The sequence below is a fragment of the Poeciliopsis prolifica genome, unplaced genomic scaffold (assembly GCF_027474105.1).
Source record: "Poeciliopsis prolifica strain line A6 unplaced genomic scaffold, Auburn_PproV2 SCAFFOLD039, whole genome shotgun sequence".
NCBI classification, from domain to species: domain Eukaryota; kingdom Metazoa; phylum Chordata; class Actinopteri; order Cyprinodontiformes; family Poeciliidae; genus Poeciliopsis; species Poeciliopsis prolifica.
Window position 1 is genome coordinate 4761806 of NW_026562414.1, and position 21931 is coordinate 4783736.

Genomic DNA, 21931 nt, shown 5'->3' on the forward strand with positions numbered 1-21931 from the left:
AATCCATTCATTTGGTTCAACTGTGTTGGAGAAGAGATTAGTCTAAAGCTGTAGTAGCTCTCCAGGACTCGACTTGAACATAAAGCAAAATTACAGCTCATAACGTCAAAGTCATAGTATAATGTTTCTGTGTTGAGATGTGAGAAATCATCCTTTTTTCCCCCAATTTCACAAAAAGAGGCGCGTTGGGTATTTGATGAAAACCTAATGGAAAAGCATCAGCGCTGCAGGGGAAATCAGGTGGACCGTATAATTTAACAGCTGATTAAACCACATTTTGCTGCAAGATCAGTAACTTAAATTCATGCAGTTTCTCACATTATTGCAGAGAAACTTCGGTTTATAATGTTGGTTCAGTCATTTAGTCCAAACTGCATCTATAAAGTTTGATTATTCTCTTTTTCATCCCTGTTGCTTCCTCTTTATTACATTATTGTGTTACATTTTTATTGTGGACTAATTTGAAGTAGGACTATTTCAGGAATTGATTAATCGGATTAAAAAAATACAAACATACAGATTTTTTATTAAACCACGTAAACCTTTTTTTTAGTGCAATATTAGACATACATTAAAGATGCAAATAAACAAATTATTCTGTTCTTTTTTTAAATAAGAAATAAAAATAACTAATTTTGTGTTTGTTGAAACATTTTTACATGTTTTAGCCTTTTATGCAAAATGCGTACGTTTATGGAGGCGATCCTAAATATGGATAATATCAATGATCTCCCAATTTTTTTTTGTTGTTTTGCATTTTGTTTATTCAGGAAAAAACGCACACAGATCTGAATTGTTTATTTTAAATGTATATTTTTTGTTTCATAACAAAACAATATGATTGTGTTTATTCCATCTTATAACAAAATAATACAGAAATACACAAAACACATAAAGTCAAAAGTTGAATGATAAATCAAACTTAAGTAATAAAAACTATCGGTATGCTCGTTTTCCTGAAAGCTCTTAGATAAATTTGTTCATTTATATTCATGTCTGTTCGTTTCCAGACTAACTTGAAGAATCCTGCAGCCACTCTGATTCTCATCGCCGACGTTTTGGCCCGAATCGCAAACACCGACAGAGGATTAGCGCTTTTCCTCAACGAGAAGAACCTTGTTGTTGCCCACAGTGAAAAGTAAGACACTGATTAAACCTCTTTAATTATCAGGATTAAAAAATTGTTTGACCCTGAATGCTACAAATTTGTTCCACCAGAGTTTCTGCTTTCACTTTGATTTCATGATAAATAAAACCATATCTATTCACTGCCACATGGTGTTAGAGACGTTGTAGATAGAAAAAAATGTTTTTGAGAAAAAAAAAACTCAAAACATTGAGTTTCAGAAGTTGAAAAATTTTGACTTTTCAAACTCAGAAATGTTTTTTTTTTCTAGAAAATAAAACAATTTCAGAGTTTCTTGGCTGAAATTCACATGAATTATTTTTTAATATTCCGTTGTAATCCACTGCCCTGGTGACCTTGGTGAACCCAAATCTGCTTTTATTTACTCCATTACACCTTTTCCAAATTATTGCTGACCTGAGTCTTGTTCAACAGACTCCAGTTTCAGTTTTCTTCAGTTTAACCCAAAAAAAAATGATTAAAGTGGTTGCTGTACTATCAATAAGGAAAATCTGCAAAATCCCAAAAATGTTTTGGGTTTATAATGATTAGATATTCCTTTCCTTCAACAAATCTGACTATTTTATGTGTCGGACTAAAATATTTCGTGCTTATTTTATTGTTGAGCAGAAAAAAATAAAAACATTTATGCTCCGAGAAGTTTGGAAAATCAAAATGATTAGTAGAAATTAAGTCTTAAAATCACAAACATGTGTGATTAATCTGAAATAGTAATCCATTTGAGTTGCGTTACAGGTGTTTTGTGACGGACGTTGCAGCTTCTGGCTGCACCAACCCTGCATGCTGTGCACACAGATATTGGTCTTTTATCTCTTACGAGGAGTTTTCTGATTCCTGTGCAGAACCTTCGCTGCTCACATCGTCGTCCAGTTCACCTTGCGGCTGCTGAAGAAAGCCGTGCCGTCTCTAAGCGAATCAGACGCGTCTCAGACGTTATGTGGAGCTTTCATCTTTGTTTGTCGACAGATGTACAACACCTGCGAGGGTCTGCAGGTCCTGCAAAAATATGGCCTGCACAAAGCCATCGCTGCTGCTTGGAAAAAGGTACAACTGCAACATCCCGTTGTTCATGCTCCATCTCAGTCCTACAAACAACCAGATTGGTGTTTTTGTAAAAGAACATTCATTTAAACATAAAACTTCTTAAATTTTTGCACAAAATCTAAAAATCTTTAGTATTTTTGTTCCTTGAGCTGTTTTAGGTCCTCTGTCACTTTAAATCCAAATTAGCTGCTGCTGACCACGCCCCCCAATTCAACATTTACACCCACATGTGAAAATGGCTTCAAATAGATGAGCAATTATGTAACGTACATCTTTGAAAAACAGAAGGAGAGCCTCCTGCACAACTAACGAGCGAGTTGTTTCTGGATGTTCAGTCGACAACAAAATACTTAATAAGATGCATAGAGCGATGAACCCGCCGGCCAACATGCTCTGGAGGTCTGCTTTGGTTGCTAGGTGACGGACAGAACTCCACCGGGGTTGCTAGGTAACAGCTTTAGCGTTGCTGGGGTTGCTAGGTAACAGCTTTAGCGTTGCTGGGGTTGCTAGGTAACAGCTTTAGCGTTGCTGGGGTTGCTAGGTAACAGCTTTAGCGTTGCTGGGGTTGCTAGGTAACAGGTTTAGCGTTGCTGGGGTTGCTAGGTTAAAGGTCAGTTCCTGCTGATTTGTGACGTTGCAATCGAAACCGTTTTGAAAAAGTTTGTTTTCCAGACACCAGAAACTGTTTGGTGTGTTTTTAAAACGGTTGGTTTGTTTTTGAGACACAATTGGAAGTACAAAAACATGCAAAACGTGAATTTTTGTGAAATTCGTCTTTATCTAGCAGGACTTAGTTACACTGAACCCTCAACCTCTTCTGTGCTGTTTCTGATTTTATTTAGGTGAATGTTATATGATGTCCTACAACCTGATGGACTGTTGTGAAAAGAAAGAGGGAAACTTTATTCTTAAACGCCAAACTGAAGGCTCAGGTTAGAGCGACAACAGATCGAATGGTTCAACGGCCTCGATTTTTAAATCTGAAATGTTTCTGTAAATACAGCTGGAATCTGGAGAGATGGAAGGACAGCCAGAGGCTGTAAAGTGTTGCATTAGCCAGCCATAAATAAATAAATCCCAATCATAACGACATTGTTTCATTTATATACTTTTTTATGCTTTAAGTGAAACAAAGTTTAAACTATAAAAGATGCAAAGACTGTCAGCTGAGAAACAAATGAAACAGCAACTTCATATTTTTCGCTTTTTTCAGCTGATTTCTTTTTACCTCGAAACATTTATGTCAAAAATTAACTTGTACTTAACAGTTAAATCTGTGGACTTCATTATTTCTCTTTACTTCCTCCTGATTTTATTGAATTTGTGTTAAATATTAATTATTCAGCTGCAGAGTGAAGCGCCAGCCAGAATGTACTCAGATCTGTTCTCAATATTTTATGAAAGTAAAGTACTAATAATTTCTTATTCTTTGGTTTAAATAAAGTAAATCACTGGTTGTGGAGACTTTCATTTAGATTGAATACATTATTTTGTGTTGTGCCTGTTTTCAGTGTTTCCCTGTTGCAAAACTGCAATAAGTTGTTTTTGCTCATATATAATCAGATTTTATGTCAATTATGACATTTTTGATGTAAAAGTTTTTATTAGGGTTTTTATTGGTCACTCAGCTCAATTTAAAAGAAATGAAAGAACTTTCAAAAACAATAGGTTGACTTTCTTGTCAAACATGTAAAAAATAAACTGCAGCTATTATTTCAAATAGTTCAGAAAGTGAAATTAGATTCTAAATATAATGTGAGATAAATAATAACGTATAGAATTAGACTGAATAAATGGATTTGGGAACCTTATTCCATATGAAGACTGACACAGGTATTAATTTATTGATGCATCACAATCATACCACCCTCAAATGTTTTAGTCTCAACAAGTTGATCATTTCTTTTTATTTGCTTCCTTCGTCTTGCTATGACTTTGTGACGATAATAAAAAAAACTTTAAAATACAGCAGAACATCAAGCCTGAAGGCCTGAAGTTTATAAAAATGTGGCACAAACTAAAACGTTTATAAAGCATCCATCCAAATTATTGCAAAACTGTGAGGATATCTTCATGATTCTCTGCCGTCTTTAGTTGCCTTTACATGGAAAAACACACAAAATAAGTTTATTATGAAATGATGACTGAAGTGATTTCTGCTGGTCTGAATTTTTCACTTGTTTTTGTTTTAAAGACGAGTTTTTTATCAGAAAGAATCCCGACTCCAGTTTCTGGATCCTGCACCGGATCATCCACCCAGGAAACGGCAGAGACGTGAGATCACACACACACACACACACACACACACACACACACACACACACACACACACACACACACACACACACACACACACACACACAGAAAGCACACTCAAAAACCCCAAAAAATAACAGAAACTCAAATGCTGCGTAATGAGACTTAGCATCACTACGGAAAACCACACACAGAAAGCTCAGAAACTCAAAAACCCCAAAATAATAATAACAGACTTTTGAATCCATCACTATGGAAAACTGCTGGTATGATAATTAACTGTTAGTTATTAATACTTGACAAAAGATCATAAAGATCACAAATTTATCTCAGATAATCTCCTCCCATAGTTTATTCTGGAATAAACTATTCCAGAATAGAATAAAATATTCTATTGAACTAAATAACAATGTTTTAAAATATTTCTATAAGAGCCATCTGATATTTTTTCATCCAAAAATGTGATGTTATTTTGGATAATTGTTATAATAATTAATTGGTGATACCTCTGTATTCAGCTGTTTGTTTTATTTTGTTCTGAAACAGCTTAAAGTGTCAAAAGATAAAATGTTTTTGCCTTTATAATAAGAATCCCTTCAGAAGATTAATAAATATGTAATAAATCAGTTCTTAAGATTATCTTGAACAGCCTAATTGTTGGTGTTTGTTGCTTCACTCTGAGGTTTATTATGCCGTTTTTCTTTTTGTGGATCTGGATCAGGATCGTCTGGGAGGAAACGTTGTTGGGCAGTCTGCTGAACTTTGCTGCGACCCCTAGAGGCCATTTGCTGCTACAGCAGACAGGAGCCATGGACGAATGCGTCTCCTACATGTTCTCTCGCTTCACCAAAAAACTGCAGGTAAACAGTGAATTACTAAAATCTGAACTGTTTTTTTTACATTTCTGTCATAACCTGATCTCATTATTATGCCTCATCTGTTTACTTGTTGGGTTTATTCAAGTTTAACTTAATGCATATTTCAACATCAAAGTGCTTTACATAAAAAAAAACACAAAAAAGTTTCCGATACATTCTGGTGTTTAAGACCGTACTTCGCTTGGAGAACCTTTTGAGTTTACCTGTGGTTAACAGGTGTCCCACAGGGCTCTGTTCTTAGTCCTCTGCTATTTTAGCTGTATTTCCTGCTGTTTGGCTCCATTTTCAGAAAGCAAAATATTGCTTTTCATTGTTATGCAGATGATACTCGGATTTATGATTCCCTAAAACGGAAAAATTATGACTATATCCCAGGTTTAAATATCCAAAAGAATGTCTTGAATTAAAAGCTTTTAAAAATTAATGAAAATAAAACCGTTTAGTCGTCTTTTCACTCCATCAGATTACAGAAAGCATATTGTCACAAACCTTGTTTTTAAGTGTTTTAGATTAAATGGGCAGATCACTCTTTCACATCTTTTTCACATTTTTTCCAAAATGTCTCCACAAAATGTGCATTAAATTCCCATTTCTGCTCATGACCTCTGCTCCAAAAGAGTAGGCTAATGTTAGCTTAAATTCTTCTATGTTTTAATGTGACTCTTTGATAATTCTACTCATAATGTGTTTTCTGTAAATTGTGATGAATTGGCAGATAAAGTTTATTAGTAGATGTGACTCAGGAACTTTGACCTTCCTTCCCAACATCCGTTTGTTTTGTTTTGTTTTTACAGATGCAGTCTTGTAATTTCGACTTCCATGTAAAAAGTTAATTGTGGCATGAGAGTGAACAGCTATTTTTGACTCATCCAATGATGATTCAAACATTATTGACCTGGAATAAAAGTTTTATTTATCCCGTACCTCCCTTAATACGTAATCCAGGTATATTATCCTGCCTTCACTGGAACCACCATTGAGTTTTTAGTGATAAGAATTGGTATCGATATACAGTAATTATGTCTCTGTTCTTGAAATTATTAACTTTGTGGAGGATTATTTAACGTCTGAGATAAATGGAGAACTGAAACTCTGCGTTTCAGAGTTTAGCAAAAGTATTCACACCCATCTTGTCCTACTTCAACCACAAACTTAAGTACTTTTAATTGGGATTTTATGTGATAAAACGACACAAAGTTGCACATGTGCTGTGTAGAACCAATTATTGTATATAGTTTTTAATAATAGAAATTCAATAAGTATTGGTGGGCATTAATTGCAGGTCAAAGTTTGTGGGATATATGTTTTGAGTATTAGAAAACGTCTTGGAAACAATAAATTAAATCATGCTAGGAGGGGTTTTCTCCTTCAACTGTGACCGTAAATAAAAACTTTTTGTAAAATCCAAACTTTTATCTGAGAATCTGAACGAATTAATCAGGATATTTTTTTTAATTTTTAGACTGATATATGTTGTACACACCTAAAAATACTTTCTTCAGAGTTTTAAAGGGACTAATTCAACATGTTGGTCTAAATATGTTCAAATTTACCCATTAACATAAAAGTTGCTGTTTGTGATATGTGATTATTTTATTATATTTTACACTATTAGCAGTAGCTAGCACAAAATCAAAACAAATTAGAAGATAATGGATGTTTAACGAGTGAATGAAGCACCTTTAAGTCTTTGTAACACACCTTTCTAATATATTAGAGAAAATTTAATGCTCAACATAAACAGTTTGAGTCTGAAACTGGAGCTGTTTGCAGCTATTTGTTCTTTTTAGTAGCATTTCCAAGCAGCAGAAACATAAACAGCTGATTCTTTTGGCCGACTATCTCCTCATCTTCATTTTCCTGTTGTAATTTCTGCATTTGCTTCTTTTTCAATGTGCTTTGGTTCAAATTTAAACAGCTGAATGTTACTTATTGCATAAAAATATCTGTTCTGGCTGGACGGAGCTAGCTAGCTAGCTAGTGCTGTGGCATATTTATTTAAATTTATGAAAACCAAACAGCCTGCTGCAGTGTTTTTATATTTCAAATAAATGTTTCTCAGACAAAGTTTATTGTTACAACTAATGGTGAATAAATATCTTTAAAACAGGAGAATTCAATGTGGCTAAGTGCATGCCGCACTTTTCAGATGTGTAGTTGTACAAACCATTGAAAATGTCATAAATTTAATACGTCAAACTTTTACAAATCCCTGTAAATCAAAGGTTTAGTCTTAACCAAAGAAGAAACAGATTTGAATTGTATCTTTCAGTGATTAAGCTGTACAAACATGCAGAACCTGCTTTGTTTCTTCTGTTTCATCTTTAAAACATTTGTTCCTGAACTGTTTCTCACGTCTTTGTTTTTCCTGAAGAATGCATTTGTTTTGTTGATCCTCCTCCTCCTGAAGGACGCAGTCTTGTTTACTAAAGTCTGTTTATCTGTTTAGTATTCAGCTGGTGCTCAGATACTGAAGCAGGATTTGTAAGATTTATATTGTAGACACGCATATGCCCAGCCTTACATGCAAATCTCAGCCAACTCGCTTTGGGCCCAATTTACTGACATTCTCTCCACGGCTTTGCAATTACAGTTTCTGTTGGACATTGCACTTTAATTGCAGCACGTGATTTTATTTTATTTTGGCTTATTTATTTATTTTTATTATGTTGAAATTATTAAATTCCTTAAATGTGTTTATTCCTGCTCCTTTAATTGCTTGTTTCTAATGCGCACAGCTGTGCAGTTGAACCGTTTTGCGTCTTTTTGCCCCTGTTTTTGCTGAAGGTGAGTCGCTGTGAGAAGTTTGGATACGGAGTGATGGTGACACAGGTAGCGGCGACCTCTCCAGGGGTTGCAGCTCTGCACAGCTCAGGTAACAAAGCGCTCATTAGTACAAACTAACACTTGGCAGCTGGGATGCTTGAGGCTTGAATTGGAAATTTATGTGCAGCTGCTGCAAAGAATTTTGTTGTTGTTCGTCTCTGCGGCTGTTCACTGTAAAACCTGGATACATTTTGGTGTGAAAAGAGGAAATATTGTGAATTTATTGTGAAAGGTTCAGAAAGATCTTTAGTTTTTACAACTTAAAATTTCAGTGAGTTTTAAAAACAAGAAGTAAATTTATTTAGAATAAACTCAAACCTAGATGGTTTATGGATTCATTTAAATCTTTTGATAAGTGATGCTAAAACTTTAAAACTGTCACAATATTAAGTTGGATTATCTGGTCGGAGAGTCACCGCTGCTCCACAATCGATGCTGTCGACTCAAAACTGCTCAAATTAATGAGCCAAATTTATTCTGGAGGAAAAATGTGTAGTTTAAGACAAAGATTGAAATATTTGACCACAATGAAAAGAAAATATGAAGTGAAATGAAGGCTTTCAAACTGCAGAAACAAAAAATTTTACCAAGTATTTTCGGTTTAGTTTCTAGTGGAAATATATTTATACACTCAAGATGAGACAAAACGAGCTTTCAAGTAATTTTTTAGCAAAAAATAGGAGCTTTAATAAGTAATTGATTCCTTAATAATAGTGAACAAGGCATTTTCCCCATTTTATAAGTGAAATTATTGACTTAAGCTTCTATATTTAGCTGAAAAGTTTGTTTGTTTTGTCTTATTTCAAATTTACTAAGATATTTGCACTAAATTACTTGGTGAGATTTTGTTTTTGTAGAAACTGGAAAATCAACTAAATATTTTTCAAAGCTACAAACAGGATTTGAATGATGTGCAACTTGATAATAAATATTTATTAAAACACTACAAGTGTTTATATATTTTGCATTTTCTGTAGATTACAGACAAAATCAGTCTTGTGAGTCTAATTTTCAATAAAAATAAATAAAACTTCTACCTTTATCTGAAGGTGTTTAAGCTAAAAATGTTCATTTGCATCTTTAAGTTGTTTGTTTTTGTTTCCACTGAAAGTTTTCCTGACAGTTGAATCTCTGCGTTGCTAAAGACGTATTTTCTTCTTGCCTCCAGGTTTTGTCAGATTGCTGGTTGTGGATCTGTGGTCGGCTCTCGAATGTGGAAGTGACGACGCCAGAGTCGTCAGACCCAAACCGACACCCATGGACTCCATAGACAGAAGTTGCCTCAAGGTAAGGGCCTGGACACAGCCGGACCAAAGCATATGAGAGTTGAGCGGCTGCTTACGGCCGCCGCAACAGTTGTATCTTTTTATTACAATGTTTATTTTTATATAAGAATATAATGTGAATCTTTTTTTTTTTTTATTTAGTAGAAGTAGACACGTTTTACATCAATTTAAATTCATTAGTACTGTCAAATAGTTAAATTGCTACACTTTGAAATCACTCTGCTTTTTGAAATGCTAAATAATTGGAGCATTTTTAAGCTACTTACAAGTAATAGGTGAAACATCTGTTGACATGTTGGTATTTATTTTAATAATATTTGTTGGAGAATTAACTCAATATTCTATGTGACACGGTGACATCTAGTGGTAAATTTATGAACTGCAAACAACTGATTTTATTTTGCTGTTTTACAAAATAAATGGGAAATAATTCAAATTACATTGTGTTATTTGTTGGTTCCTCCATAAATAAATTCATAAATACTTTAATAATCCCAAAGATACATTTAAATATATATATTTTTTCTTTAAATATATATATTTTTTGTGGCCAGAGTTGGACAGCAAGCAGTTACATTTACTTCTTCTGGGAAAAACTTACTTTATTATACTGTATTTGTTACTTTTAATTCAGTAACTTCACCATTAAGTATCACGATTCTTGAGTACATTTTTGGATACTTTATCCACTGAGAATAGATTCAATAAATGAAGATCAAATTTGTTTTAAGAAAAACAAACTTGCAGTTTTTGTTAAAGATTTAAATTGAAAGAAAAAAGATTCTGAAAATTTTGTTTTGCCTTATTGTATCATGTTCTTATGCTATTTTTATTAATTATTTTCAGCTTGATATCTAAAATAACAACAATTGCTTAAATTGATACATTAATGTTTTGATCAGTTACTCGGTAAATGGCATATTCTTCTGTAAATACACCAGAAATAAAACAAAACTAACTTGCAAGTAGCTTTTATAGAAACTTGTTTCAAGTAAATAATTCCTTACCGTTAACGTTTTTGGACTCAAATGTCTTCAGCTATAAAATCTTTTAGAAATTAAATCCTGTAAATTTGGAAATGTTTTTGTCCTTTTGCACCAAACGTTTCTCTCTTATTTAGAAGAGTCTAAATGATTCAACTTGAAGCGTGAGGTTGCGTGCGGCCGAACTGTGAAACTGGCTGGCTGTTTCCAGACCATCGGTGAACTGTGAACTTTGACCCCAACCCTGCCACCGATGGCGTTAAAGCCGGACTTATCAGGCTGTCAGCTGCCAGGTTGTATTCAGGAAATCCTGAAAGCACCACAGACTGAGTGGCAAAGTCTCTGATTTTCACCAAAATCCACAGGAAACACAAAATAAAACACGTTTTGGTTTCACAGCATCTTTACTTCAAGAATATTATCTTAAATATCTAGTTACTCTTTTAATTTATGGTAATAAAAACATGTTTAACTTATGATTCATCCTGTATATTTTCTTTCTTTTTTTGCATTTGAGTTATTATTATTTTAATTTAGGAATATACTTTGATAATAATCTCAACATTAGTTAAAACATAATCTTTACATGAATCGTTTGCAAGCAAGAAAGATTTAAAAAATATTGAAGAATTGAGGCAAATCCACAATAAATTAAAATGTGTGCCTTGATTTTTATTTTTAATTAAAATCACTGCGGTTGCAGGTGATTGGATATCAGTGACGATGCTCTGATCAATAAAGGCAGATCTATTCAGTCTAACTCTATACTTTGAGCTACATCATGCTTTATTGTTTTACATTATATTTAGAATTCCTTGCACTTTCTAAACCATTTCAAAGGTTTGTTGCACCTTATTTTTTCTATGTTCGTTTCCATGTTTCTTCATTATTTACTTTAAATTGGCTGTTATAACTCGAATTTTACTGTCTGAACAAATTAAAGTTGTTTTTACATGTTTGAACAAGATTGTGATGCCATTGGTGTATTTAAATGTGCTGACCTGGTGCAGGGTTATCAAATAAATGTCTGTTTTTAAAAAAATATGAAGTCTTTAAGTCAGTTTTTAAATCAGTTCTGTATTGTATCGGCTGATGCTAAGCCTCAGATCTCGGTATAAGAAATGAAAAAAGTGAATCGGTGGATCCCTAATTCAAACCTTCATCACAATTGTTCCACCATGAAGTCCTTTAAAATTGACATCGTTCTTAATAAAAATGATCAGTTTGACATTTTTAAATAACTTCTGATTGTGAGATCTAGAATTAGCTGAAGCATTTCTGCTTAAATTCATGAATGAACCTCAGCTATCGGTATCGGAAGTGAAAAAGTGGATTGGTGCATTTCTAATTTCCATGAACATTTTTGTATTTTTCACCAGCTTGTTGTTTCTGTGTCCCCAGTCCTTCCTGTCCCTGGTCAACCTCCTGTCCTCCTCCTCCTCCGTTTGGGAGCTTCTGTGCCGGCAGCCGTTGGCGAACAGGAGCGAATACAGCCTGAGAGAAATCCCGTCCTCCATACCTGTGAGCAGTTCCCTTCCCAACCAGCAGAGGGCGTCTTTGCGCTTCGATTCATCCTTCCACTCACACCCACACGTACCAGTGGGAGTGAGTAGAAAGGCCTTCCATTAAACCCCCGTAGCGTTTGCAAACTCTGCTCTGTTTTTGTTGTGCTTCTCGTTTCAGGATTTGATCGACAGGCTGGTTGCCGTTGATTCGGACGGGAAGATCCACTCGCTGTTCCAGTACGAGCAGTCGCACACCTTCGGCCTGAGGTGAGAGGAGCGTTCTTTTCCCATAGAGCTTGACGTCGGAGGGGGAAGCGCATGATATGGGATTAGCACACACTCACTCCCCTCAGTCTGCAGCATTAGCAGCCTTCCACTTTGATTACCGGCTTTGGGAGGTTGATGAAAGGATTTTTCTGGATAAGATCGAAATAAGCCCGACTCTGTGGGTATTATTGAGTAACTCGCTCCTTCAGTGAGACCGCTGGTTAAAATGGAAGAAAACACACTTAAAATAAAGGAATAAATTCATGGTTTCTTGCACTTTTCATCTGGAGTGTCCAAAAAATTTAGTTGTTAATGAAATCACCAAATATATTGTGATTTAAAAAATAGTTTTATCTCTGACTTGTATCTCTGTGCATTTGGGCTCCTGTAGAGAAAAAAAGTTCAACAGTTTTAAATTATTCTCAGAAATGTTCTTGAAAAGTTTCCACTTTTGAAGCTCAGAAATGTTCTTTTTTTCTAGAGAATTTCTGAAATTAATTTCAGAATCTCAGAATTTTTTCTCAGATTTTTGACCTTTTCGGTTCAGAATTTTCCATCTTTATTTTTTCTAGTATTTTTTTATATTGATATAATTTTTTTTCTTCTCATAAATCAAATTAATTTTGATTAAGCCGTTAATCACAGTCATCTAATTTAGCAATCGATTAATCGTTAATCATTTAGTACACAGACTGAAAAAAGTCTGCTAAAAAACCCCACAAAAAAACTGTAATAAAGTCAAAACTGCACAAAATATAAACATTTTGCATTTAAGCTTAAAACATATTTTTCTGTAAAGTATACATCGTTTGGAACAAATGACCATTAACGAACTGGCAGATTATTTCACTCTTAAATGGTCAGATGTGAAATAACCTGCCAAATATTCATAATTGTTTATCAATATTAAGAGATTGTTCACTTAAAAAACTTTTAGGTCTTGCTGAAAAGGTACTTGTAAGTTAGTTTTGTCGTATTTCAGGTGTACAAAGATATTTTTACTAGAAACTGGACCAAAAATACTAAATTGCTAAATGTTTGTGCTGATTCATCACAAATTCCCAGTAAAACACTTTGAATTATTTGGTGTTAATGAGACAAAATGTGACAGGAATCCTTTTATTGGCCTCTGTATTTTATTTAGACAGTGAGCCGAACTGCAGTAAAGGAGCAGAAACTGCAGTAAATCACCGTTTTCCTGACCTGCTGGTTTCCTTCATGGCTTTTAGTAACGGTTTAAATGACTTTGCCTCACCTGAGATCGGCCATATGATCACCTTTTGTGATTATCTGCCCGGCCTTGTAAGGCGCTCAGCTGATCATGTATCATGGATGTCAGGTAATGAATAATAGATTACAGCTTCAGGTTGTTTCGCTGTAGTAATGACTGTTATTCTTTCTCCGCCTGAGCGTCGACTTCCTTTAGAGCAACTTGGGGGAATTTTTGTTGTGTTGCTTCTTTTCTAAATTCATCCGTACACGTCCCGTTTCCCCCAGTTGATTCTTACAGAAATAATACAGATTTTAGCAGTTTGTGGAAGAGATTTTCCACAGATGTTAGATTTTTGTTCAGAAAAAAGATGAAAATTTTAGATTAATCTTGGAAAATTTCTGGAAATAACTCAAAAATTTCTGAGTTTCAAAAGTCCAAAATTTGTTAGAAGAAACTCAAAAATTTTGAGATCAAAAAAGTAAACAAGAACATTTTTGAGTTTCAAGTCAAAAATGTTCAACTTTTAAAAGTTTATTTTATTTTTCAAAAAAAATTTTTTAGATTAATTTTGGTGACACATCTGTGTTCATACAAATACAGACTTTATTAAAAATGTATTTTCCACCAATAAAACATAAATCATGATTTATTTGATTCATATTTCTGAGTTGAAAATGCTAGAAAAGCAGATTTAAGATTCAGAAGTTTTCTAGAAACAACTTGCACTCCGTCAGCATCTATCGGACCCTGCAGACTGAAATAATAATTGAGTTAACTGGAGTGTACAAATCAGTGAAAGAAAACCGTAGTTTGGACTGTACAAAGTGTTGACTTTCCATCCAGAAATCTCTTGGTGCATTGTTGTTTGTTGTGCAGGAGGCACCACTTCTGCTCTTCAAAGATGTAAGGTTGCATCATTGCGTCTCTGCTTGCAGCCATTTTCACGTGCGAGTGTAAACGTTGAGTTGAGTGGCAGCTTATTTGGATTTAAAGTGACAAGATGCCCTAAAACAAAACTAAAATCTCATTTTCTAAGACTGATCATCTGCAAAAAATGTGATTCTTTGTTTCACCCATCTTAAAATGTTAAAGGAATCCTAAAAGGCCAGCGTTAAAGGAAAAGAAAACAGATGTTAATCAGGCTTCTCCTCTGCTAAACTCACAGCCCTGGTGGGTTTAAAGCATCCTCCTCAAATGGAGAGCTGCAGTTTTGCTTCATTGTTTCAAACTGAGGGTAAGAAGTTCCTGACAAACTCTCGGCTTCCTGACGTTCAGTTGTCAGAAAGTGAGAGCCGAGCCGTCAGTCACAGAGAAACCGTCCAAACATCCACAAACACTCCGACTCTGATCACACAACACGGAAAACTATCAGCTTCTGGCTGCGTTATCACAAACCTGCAGAGCATGAGACAGAAATTAAAGGCCGGTCGCTATAAGATGAATTAAAATGTCTGTAATTCAATAATTACCTTTATCAATAATGTCATTTATTGTTTTTGTCTCTGTTTCTCCCAAAACCTGGATGGTAAAATTCTTCGGTCTGGTGTTTTAGTCTCAGATGTTTTTCTTTTGAAGGACAATTTCATTGACTTCATAATTTATTTTATTTGTTGTTTCTGTTGTTTATTAATTTTTGATATTTAAAATGTCTTCCTGTATTAGTGTTACATGTTTGTTAGGATTTAAAGTGCAGTGACTTTTGAGAATGTGTTCTTGCATTATTACCACCATGTTACTGTTGATAATGGCCTCAAAACAACAATATTATTGTTTATTGTCATAACTTATGGGGCATTTTATCGTCTTATCGCGACAGACTGAGGCTGAAATCAGTCAGATGGATAAAACGGAGCCGATTTTCAGAATATTTTATAATATTTTTACTCTCACTGGCATAGACATGTTGGTTTAAATCCGAGCGCTTGCTTTGTTTTGCAGCTCAGTCAATATTTCAAAATGTCGCTGGATCTTATCAGCCTGTCTGAGCCGCTGTCATTACCAGCAGCTGAAAATGAACCGTGAATGTTTTCCCGAAGGCTCCCACTTGACAAAGCTCTCATTTGGCTTTAACAAGCTGTGCTGGCTGACCTAATACGAGCAGACAAAAGGCCAGGGGACAAAAAGAAAAAGTCCAAACTGAGTCTTTGCTCGTGTGTTTCTGCCCTGCAGTGCAGTATGTACTAAATTAAAGTTTGTAATTCTCTGTAGTGCCGTTCTGTTGCAGTATCTCGGTCTGCCAGGCCTGTCTGTAATTTCGTGTCTTTGTTTTGGGTTTGTGTGCATCGCTGCAGACTGCTCAGTGTGCTCTGCTGCTGCTTGGACTCCTTCCTGCTGCTGGAGAGCCAGTACAACATCTGCAGCACGCTGCTGCAGAGTCAGAGGGAAAACGTTGCTGACCAAGACGCCACAGACGGGTACGAAGCCAGAAACGCAGAGTTCGATGAAAACATCTTTAAAGGGGCAGAATTATGTGTTTTTCAGGCACATAGAATCATTTTGTAGCACAACAATGCCACATATCAAATATGACTTAAAAGAAATTAGACTTTGCAATTTAACGTCTTGAAATTGGGCCTCTGTCTCTTTAAGAACCTCCTGCTCTTTCTGAAACACCACTTTCAGTAATTCATCACAACATGGCTCCTCTATTAGCCCCTTTATCAAAGTATTTTTTTTACCAGTAGCTCCTATAATGAGCTCAGTTTATCTGCAGTTTCTCCAGGTGTTTGCTAATTGCTGCTGGCTAGTCTGATGGAGCCAAGCTGAGTTTGCCGCTATATTTTATAATATTTGTGGTGTGGACCCAACAGTCTCTAACATGGTAAATAAACAATTAAAAAAATATTTAAGGGCTTTTCAGACCAAAAATATTCAAAATCTACTTTATTACAACTTTTTTTTTTCTTTATGCACAAACCAACTTAAACTACATAATTAAACCCCAATGTTAATGAAATGTTAGTGCTACCGTTTAAAATGATGATGACAAGATACAAGATTTTATTTCTAAATGTTTTACTTCAAAGTTTTCTTGCTTTAACTACATGTTGAAACCTGGACTCACATTTGTTGCTTAGAAAACATCAAACTGACTTTTGGCTTTTCTAAAAGCAAACAATCAGAAATTTCAGTAAATTAGCCCCATTTTTATTCTCTTTGTGCATCATCTTGATGAGACATAAAATTTTCAGATCTAATAAAAAAATGCCTGCTTCAGATGTCTCAGAATAATAAATGAATAAAATGATGAAGGATAAATAGAAGGACTATTTGCCAGAGTGTTTCTTTGAACGTTCTTCTAATGGAGACGCTGCTGGTTACAAATGGCCCTGAAGAGCCGTCAGGTTTGAAAACTCGTTCAGAATGATGGCCTTCTCATTTCTTCCTCTTTTTTGTATTTATTTGTACTTTTCTGTAATGGTTGGCATCAGGTTTTCTGTTTATTCTATGCAGATATTTTTGTGTTTTCAGCTCAGTGTCGTCCTGACTTTGTGTTTTGGTGTTTAACCTTTTGATTTAACCCATTTTCCTCTGACCTTTTTAACATTGATGACACCAGAACTCACATCTAAGACATATTCTTACCAATAAAGCGAAAGCATGCAACATTTTGGAGCAATCTGGCCTTTGGAAAGAGAGCTATAAGAGAAAATGGTCTTTTTGATCAGTTTCTGGAGTCCAAATTGCTTCAACTATAAGACCTTTGCACACAGACTGATGAGTGAATTTTGTGGCTTCAGACGCAACAGAAAGGCTTTCATATCACTCACTGCCAATGAAATGGAGGAGAGGAATGTAAAGTTTTCATCATGTTGATTTTGTCATCTATAAATACTGCGGTGTTTTTCAAAGGGGATCTATTATGAAAAAGGGGATCTATTATGAAAAATTCACATTTTCCACAGTTTGTTCTTCCATTTGGGTCTCAACTGCTTCTAAAAAGAGACAAACCGCTTCAAAAAAACACCCAGATGTTTTTTTGGCAATAAGTTAATGACCTGTTTCAAAAACCTCCTGAACGTCACAACACAAATCAATGACTCTCACCTAGCAATCCCAGCAAAGCCCCAGGCCGCTAGCTAGCCGCTAGCTAGCTGCCCCTTGTTACCTAGCAACCTACACTGAGCTCCAGCATGTTTGGTCAGCTGGTTTTACCGCTGCACAATGGCTGCTGGAAAAGACGAGTGCTTTATTGGTGACTTACTGTTCAGAAACTACTTTCTGCATTCTTGCTGCTTGTGCAGGAGGTGGTACTTCTGCTTGTCAAAGATGTCCGGTTGAATAATTGCACGTCTGTTTGCAGCCACTTTCATGTCTGAATGTAAACATTGAGTTGCGGGGCATGGCCAGCAACGGCTTATTTGGATTCAACTTCCTTTAAATAGGCATCTGGTGTCTTTTGTTGTTGAGTGAATGTTTCTTGTTATTTAAATATTCTAGATCATTGAATTTGTGATTCCTGCTTCTCTGTCTCTGCCTCTCAGGGCGATCATCATCGACAGCCTGTCGGTGGAGAGGAATCACGTCTTGGTTCGGGTTCATGTGGTCGGAGGTCCGTCTGAGAGGCGGCTTCCCTCTCGAGCCCTGGAAGAGGTCAGCTTCCTACGTCATCTTTTTTCACATTAACATGAAAAGCATTAATATGTGAAAATATCTTGGTAAACTAACAGAAGCAAGTTTTCAGCAGGATATAGGAGCTTGCTTTAAAGTCTAATTTCTTAATATTGGGGAGGAAAAAATCAACTTTTTGAGTCTTTATACTCAGGTTAACGATTAATCGGTTAGTTGACGATTATCTGAATAATCAGTTTATCACGATTAATCGTTTCTTCCCTAATTTTATATCCTAAAATAGGCCTTAAAATTCTCTATAATGACTTCAACAAACCTCTGGCAGCTTCACTGAACAGCTGGATTTATTCTTTTATTAAATTACAAACAGAAAAACTCCACTAATTAGATGATTAGCTACACTGGATTTAATTAGGGACATCAAAATAAAAGGGTCTCCATTTTTCAACCCTGCTTAAAATGCTTAAAAAGGATGAATCATTTTAGTTTTGTTCTACTGTCACATAAAATCTTTAAAAATTTAACATGTAATTCTGTTTTTAAGAGTTTTTAAAAACATTGAGAGAAATTTCTGATGGTACATAAATTGTAAAAACCTTTTGGTGAACTGGAGACCTTTTGCAGTTCCTCTTAATCCTTCCTTTCATTAATAGTGATCAACAAAAGTATTTCACTTTTGATTCTCATGTTTGAAGCATTAACCTTCCTCCATGTTTCCATCCTGCTGCTGCTGTTACAAATAAAAAGAGCTGAACTGATAACCAGGCGGCCGCCGTCGTCCTTTGAAGCCTTATTTATTCAGCATGCTCCGGGATTGATATCAATTATTTAGGTGTTGTTTATGCTGAGCCCAAACAGGAACTCATTTATGCTGAGGTCAAGGAAATTATAGGTATAAAATAATTATTTCCAGAGGAGAGAGTGGGAATTAGTTATGTTTGTCTGCTTAAAACCTCCAAAGCAAATCCATCCATGAGTGGACAAAGAAACAAAAACTATACACATGTACATTATATGCAACTAATGATTCATTAATTAATCAGATTAAAAAAATTGCTTATTCTGCAAATTATTTATTTAACAAGTTGAGCATTTTCTACACATTATTAGAAAAAAAAATTAAAATGCAAATGAGAAAACAATTCAATTATTTTTAATACATAAAAAAAAAGATTGTCTGAAATGCAATAATTACTTTGGTGTGATTATTTCTGGTAAAGGATGCAACTGTAGCTAAATAAATACTGCCCACTAATCTGTTTATTATTTGGATTAATTATTGGACAAAATGCTTAATATACAGATTTTTGTATTAAATTTGAATCAGGTGAAGCTAAAAACGTCATTTAATTAGTTTTGGGTGAAGAAGATTTCCAGATAAATAAGGTTTTTAAAGGTTAAATCTGTATATTTTTAGTATAGTTATGAAATTATTACTTTCCGACTGTTTTCTTCTTTCAGAAAATTACCTTTTTATTAAGCCTGTGCACTTCAGTTAATGATTAATCAATTACTAAATTAGTTGGCATTATTTCAGTAATTGATTAATAACGATTAATCATTTCAGCGTTTGTTGTTGACAAAATGTACCAGTGAAACTAGAACATTTTTATCAATATTCAAGAATTATTGACATAAAATACGCAACTATTTCTTCATACAAAGCTTTTTTCGAAGTTAGTTTTTCTTATTTTAAGTGTAAAAAAATATGTCAGATATTTTTTGTCTGCTTCAAGTTATTTTAGTGACAATTATGGGCTTTTATTATCAGAAAAACAATAATTTTGTCCACATCTGAAAAGACGCAAACAGAAGCTGGAAACTTCAGACGCAAAACTTCGCCGAGTCTCCAGTTCAGATCATTACCAGGCCTAAAGCGACATCCTGAATGTCTGCAAACATCAGCGCCTTCCTGAAAAACAGTTTCCAAACTTTCCCAAACGATTGCGTCATGTGACGGGAAAATGAAGGATCTGACTTTCTGAACCTCATTAACATCAGGAGCATATTGTGTTGGTAAGTCACCCACTGAGCTCAGTCGAAAACAAAATATAACTTCTGCACTGAATGAGAAATGATGAAAAGTATTTTTAAAAAAATCTAAATTTTTTGGCACTTTTACCAGATGTCAGCTCCAGCGAAAAGCCTCGGCAAAAAAGAAATTTAAAAACTCGTTTGTCTCTAAGCTCTGATATTCAACAGAAAACGTTTTTTTAATCAGAAAAAAGAAAGATCATGTGTCCTGGTGGGAAAAAGGTGAAATATTTAAATCATTTTCATGTGTTTGTGACATTATGAATGTGTATTTTTGTCTTTCTGTGGTCCAGGGAGAACTTCCTTACTCTTGGCCGATGTTTCTCAGCTATCCTCCTCCGCCATGCTACGTTCCAACCTTACAGGTCAAAAGTGACACACAAGGCAAGTGAAACATCAGCCGTTTCTGCAATTAAAAGTTTTTTAAGGATTTTACTTTTGTTTTTCTTGCATTACATCACATTTTTTGCGTACTTTTATTTGTCCTCAGAATGTGAGATTAGTGCATTTCTGGCTTCATCCGAAGAACCAGGAGGTGAGGAGAGTTGGTTGGAGATCTGCCGAAGACATTTCTGCAAAGCCATGAAATCAAAACCCAACACTTTAACTGGGAAAGGTGAGTTACTGGATCAATCTGGTGTTATCTGTTCAGTCGTTTCTAACATGCCGTTTAGTTTTAGGAAAAATAATTCAGCTTGTTCTTGTCTAGTTTCTAGTGCAAATAAATTAATTCACTTGAAATGAGACAAAACTAAGTACTTTTCCAAGACATAGGAGCTTGTTTTAGGTAAATAATTCCATAATATTGATGAATTAGTGGAATTAGGAGTTTTTCATCAATATTAGGGGATTATTGGGTTAAAACAAGCTCTTATTTCTTGTTTCTGAAAGGTTTCCTAAACCTTTTATTTTTCCATTTGCATTTCTACTGCTCATAAAACAGCCAAAGTACTGAAAAAGGAACATCCAGCTCTTTTTTGACGTCTAAAAAACAAGCCATTCAGAATCCTCCTGATTGTTAAGTCATACTACCCCATTACCTAGCAACCCAAGCTGAGCTCCAGCTGTACAATGGCTGCTGGAAAAGACAAGTGTTTTGTTGTTGACTTATCATCCAGAAACCACTTGCTGCATTGTTGTTGGTTGTGCAGGAGGCTCTACTAATGCTTTTCAAAGCTGTACGGTTGTATAATTGTGCATCTGTTTAGCCATTTTCACGTATAAATGTTGAGTTGGGGGTGTGACCTGCAGCAGCTTAAGTGGTTCATTCTCTGAAGATTCTGTAAAATATTCTGTATAGCTCAGATATCTATGCTAGCCTGTTTAAGGAAGCATAATAGGTCACTTTAAAAGAATTCAGTCAGATACATTAAATAAATCCTTATTTTTATCCTAAATGTGCTGCATCATAATGCCTGTTATATGTGACCTGCTGGTGGTTTTTTTATTTTAAAGCGCTTGTGGCTTTCTCTCTCCTCAAACGTTGCAGAAATCTGAGGCGCCACTTTTGTCTTTAATAACTCATCATCGCTGTCATTGACTGACGCTTTTTAAATTGCACCTACGCTTACTTTCCTCATATAGGAGTAAATAGCTGTGATTGACGAAAGACAAAAATATATTCAGATGAAGCATCAGGAGAACCTGATTACTCCCTTTCATCAGAACACGGTGGAAATTGCCTACAAAATCATCCACTGTGGGGCTCATTTGAGGCTTTTCAGAGGAAAAAATAAATTATGATGATGATTTATTATCTTTTAAGCTTCCCTCAGCTGCAGAGAGGAGGTTTTGTTTGACTTGTCAATAACCACACAAAACCTGACACTTTCTTTTCAAGAAAAGCCCAAGAAAGGGAAATTGTTACATTTAGCATTTCAGCTAAATATCTTAAAGAATATACTTTTAAAAAATATAATT

The 21931-nt window shown here is 34.9% G+C and overlaps 1 protein-coding gene across 2 annotated transcripts in view; it reads left to right on the plus strand.

Annotated features, from left to right (window-relative positions):
• The window catches only part of tbc1d32 (TBC1 domain family, member 32), a 54873-nt gene that overhangs the window by 11212 nt on the left and 21730 nt on the right, over nt 1-21931 (plus strand). For both annotated transcript variants that reach the window (XM_055054489.1, XM_055054490.1), the window contains exons 16-27: nt 1011-1138; nt 1990-2191; nt 4386-4465; nt 5169-5307; nt 8113-8200; nt 9320-9438; nt 11822-11941; nt 12104-12192; nt 15697-15819; nt 17890-17998; nt 20305-20395; nt 20502-20627. In XM_055054489.1, coding sequence (XP_054910464.1) covers nt 1011-1138; nt 1990-2191; nt 4386-4465; nt 5169-5307; nt 8113-8200; nt 9320-9438; nt 11822-11941; nt 12104-12192; nt 15697-15819; nt 17890-17998; nt 20305-20395; nt 20502-20627 — 1414 coding nt within the window. The remainder of the gene's footprint in view (nt 1-1010; nt 1139-1989; nt 2192-4385; nt 4466-5168; nt 5308-8112; nt 8201-9319; nt 9439-11821; nt 11942-12103; nt 12193-15696; nt 15820-17889; nt 17999-20304; nt 20396-20501; nt 20628-21931) is intronic.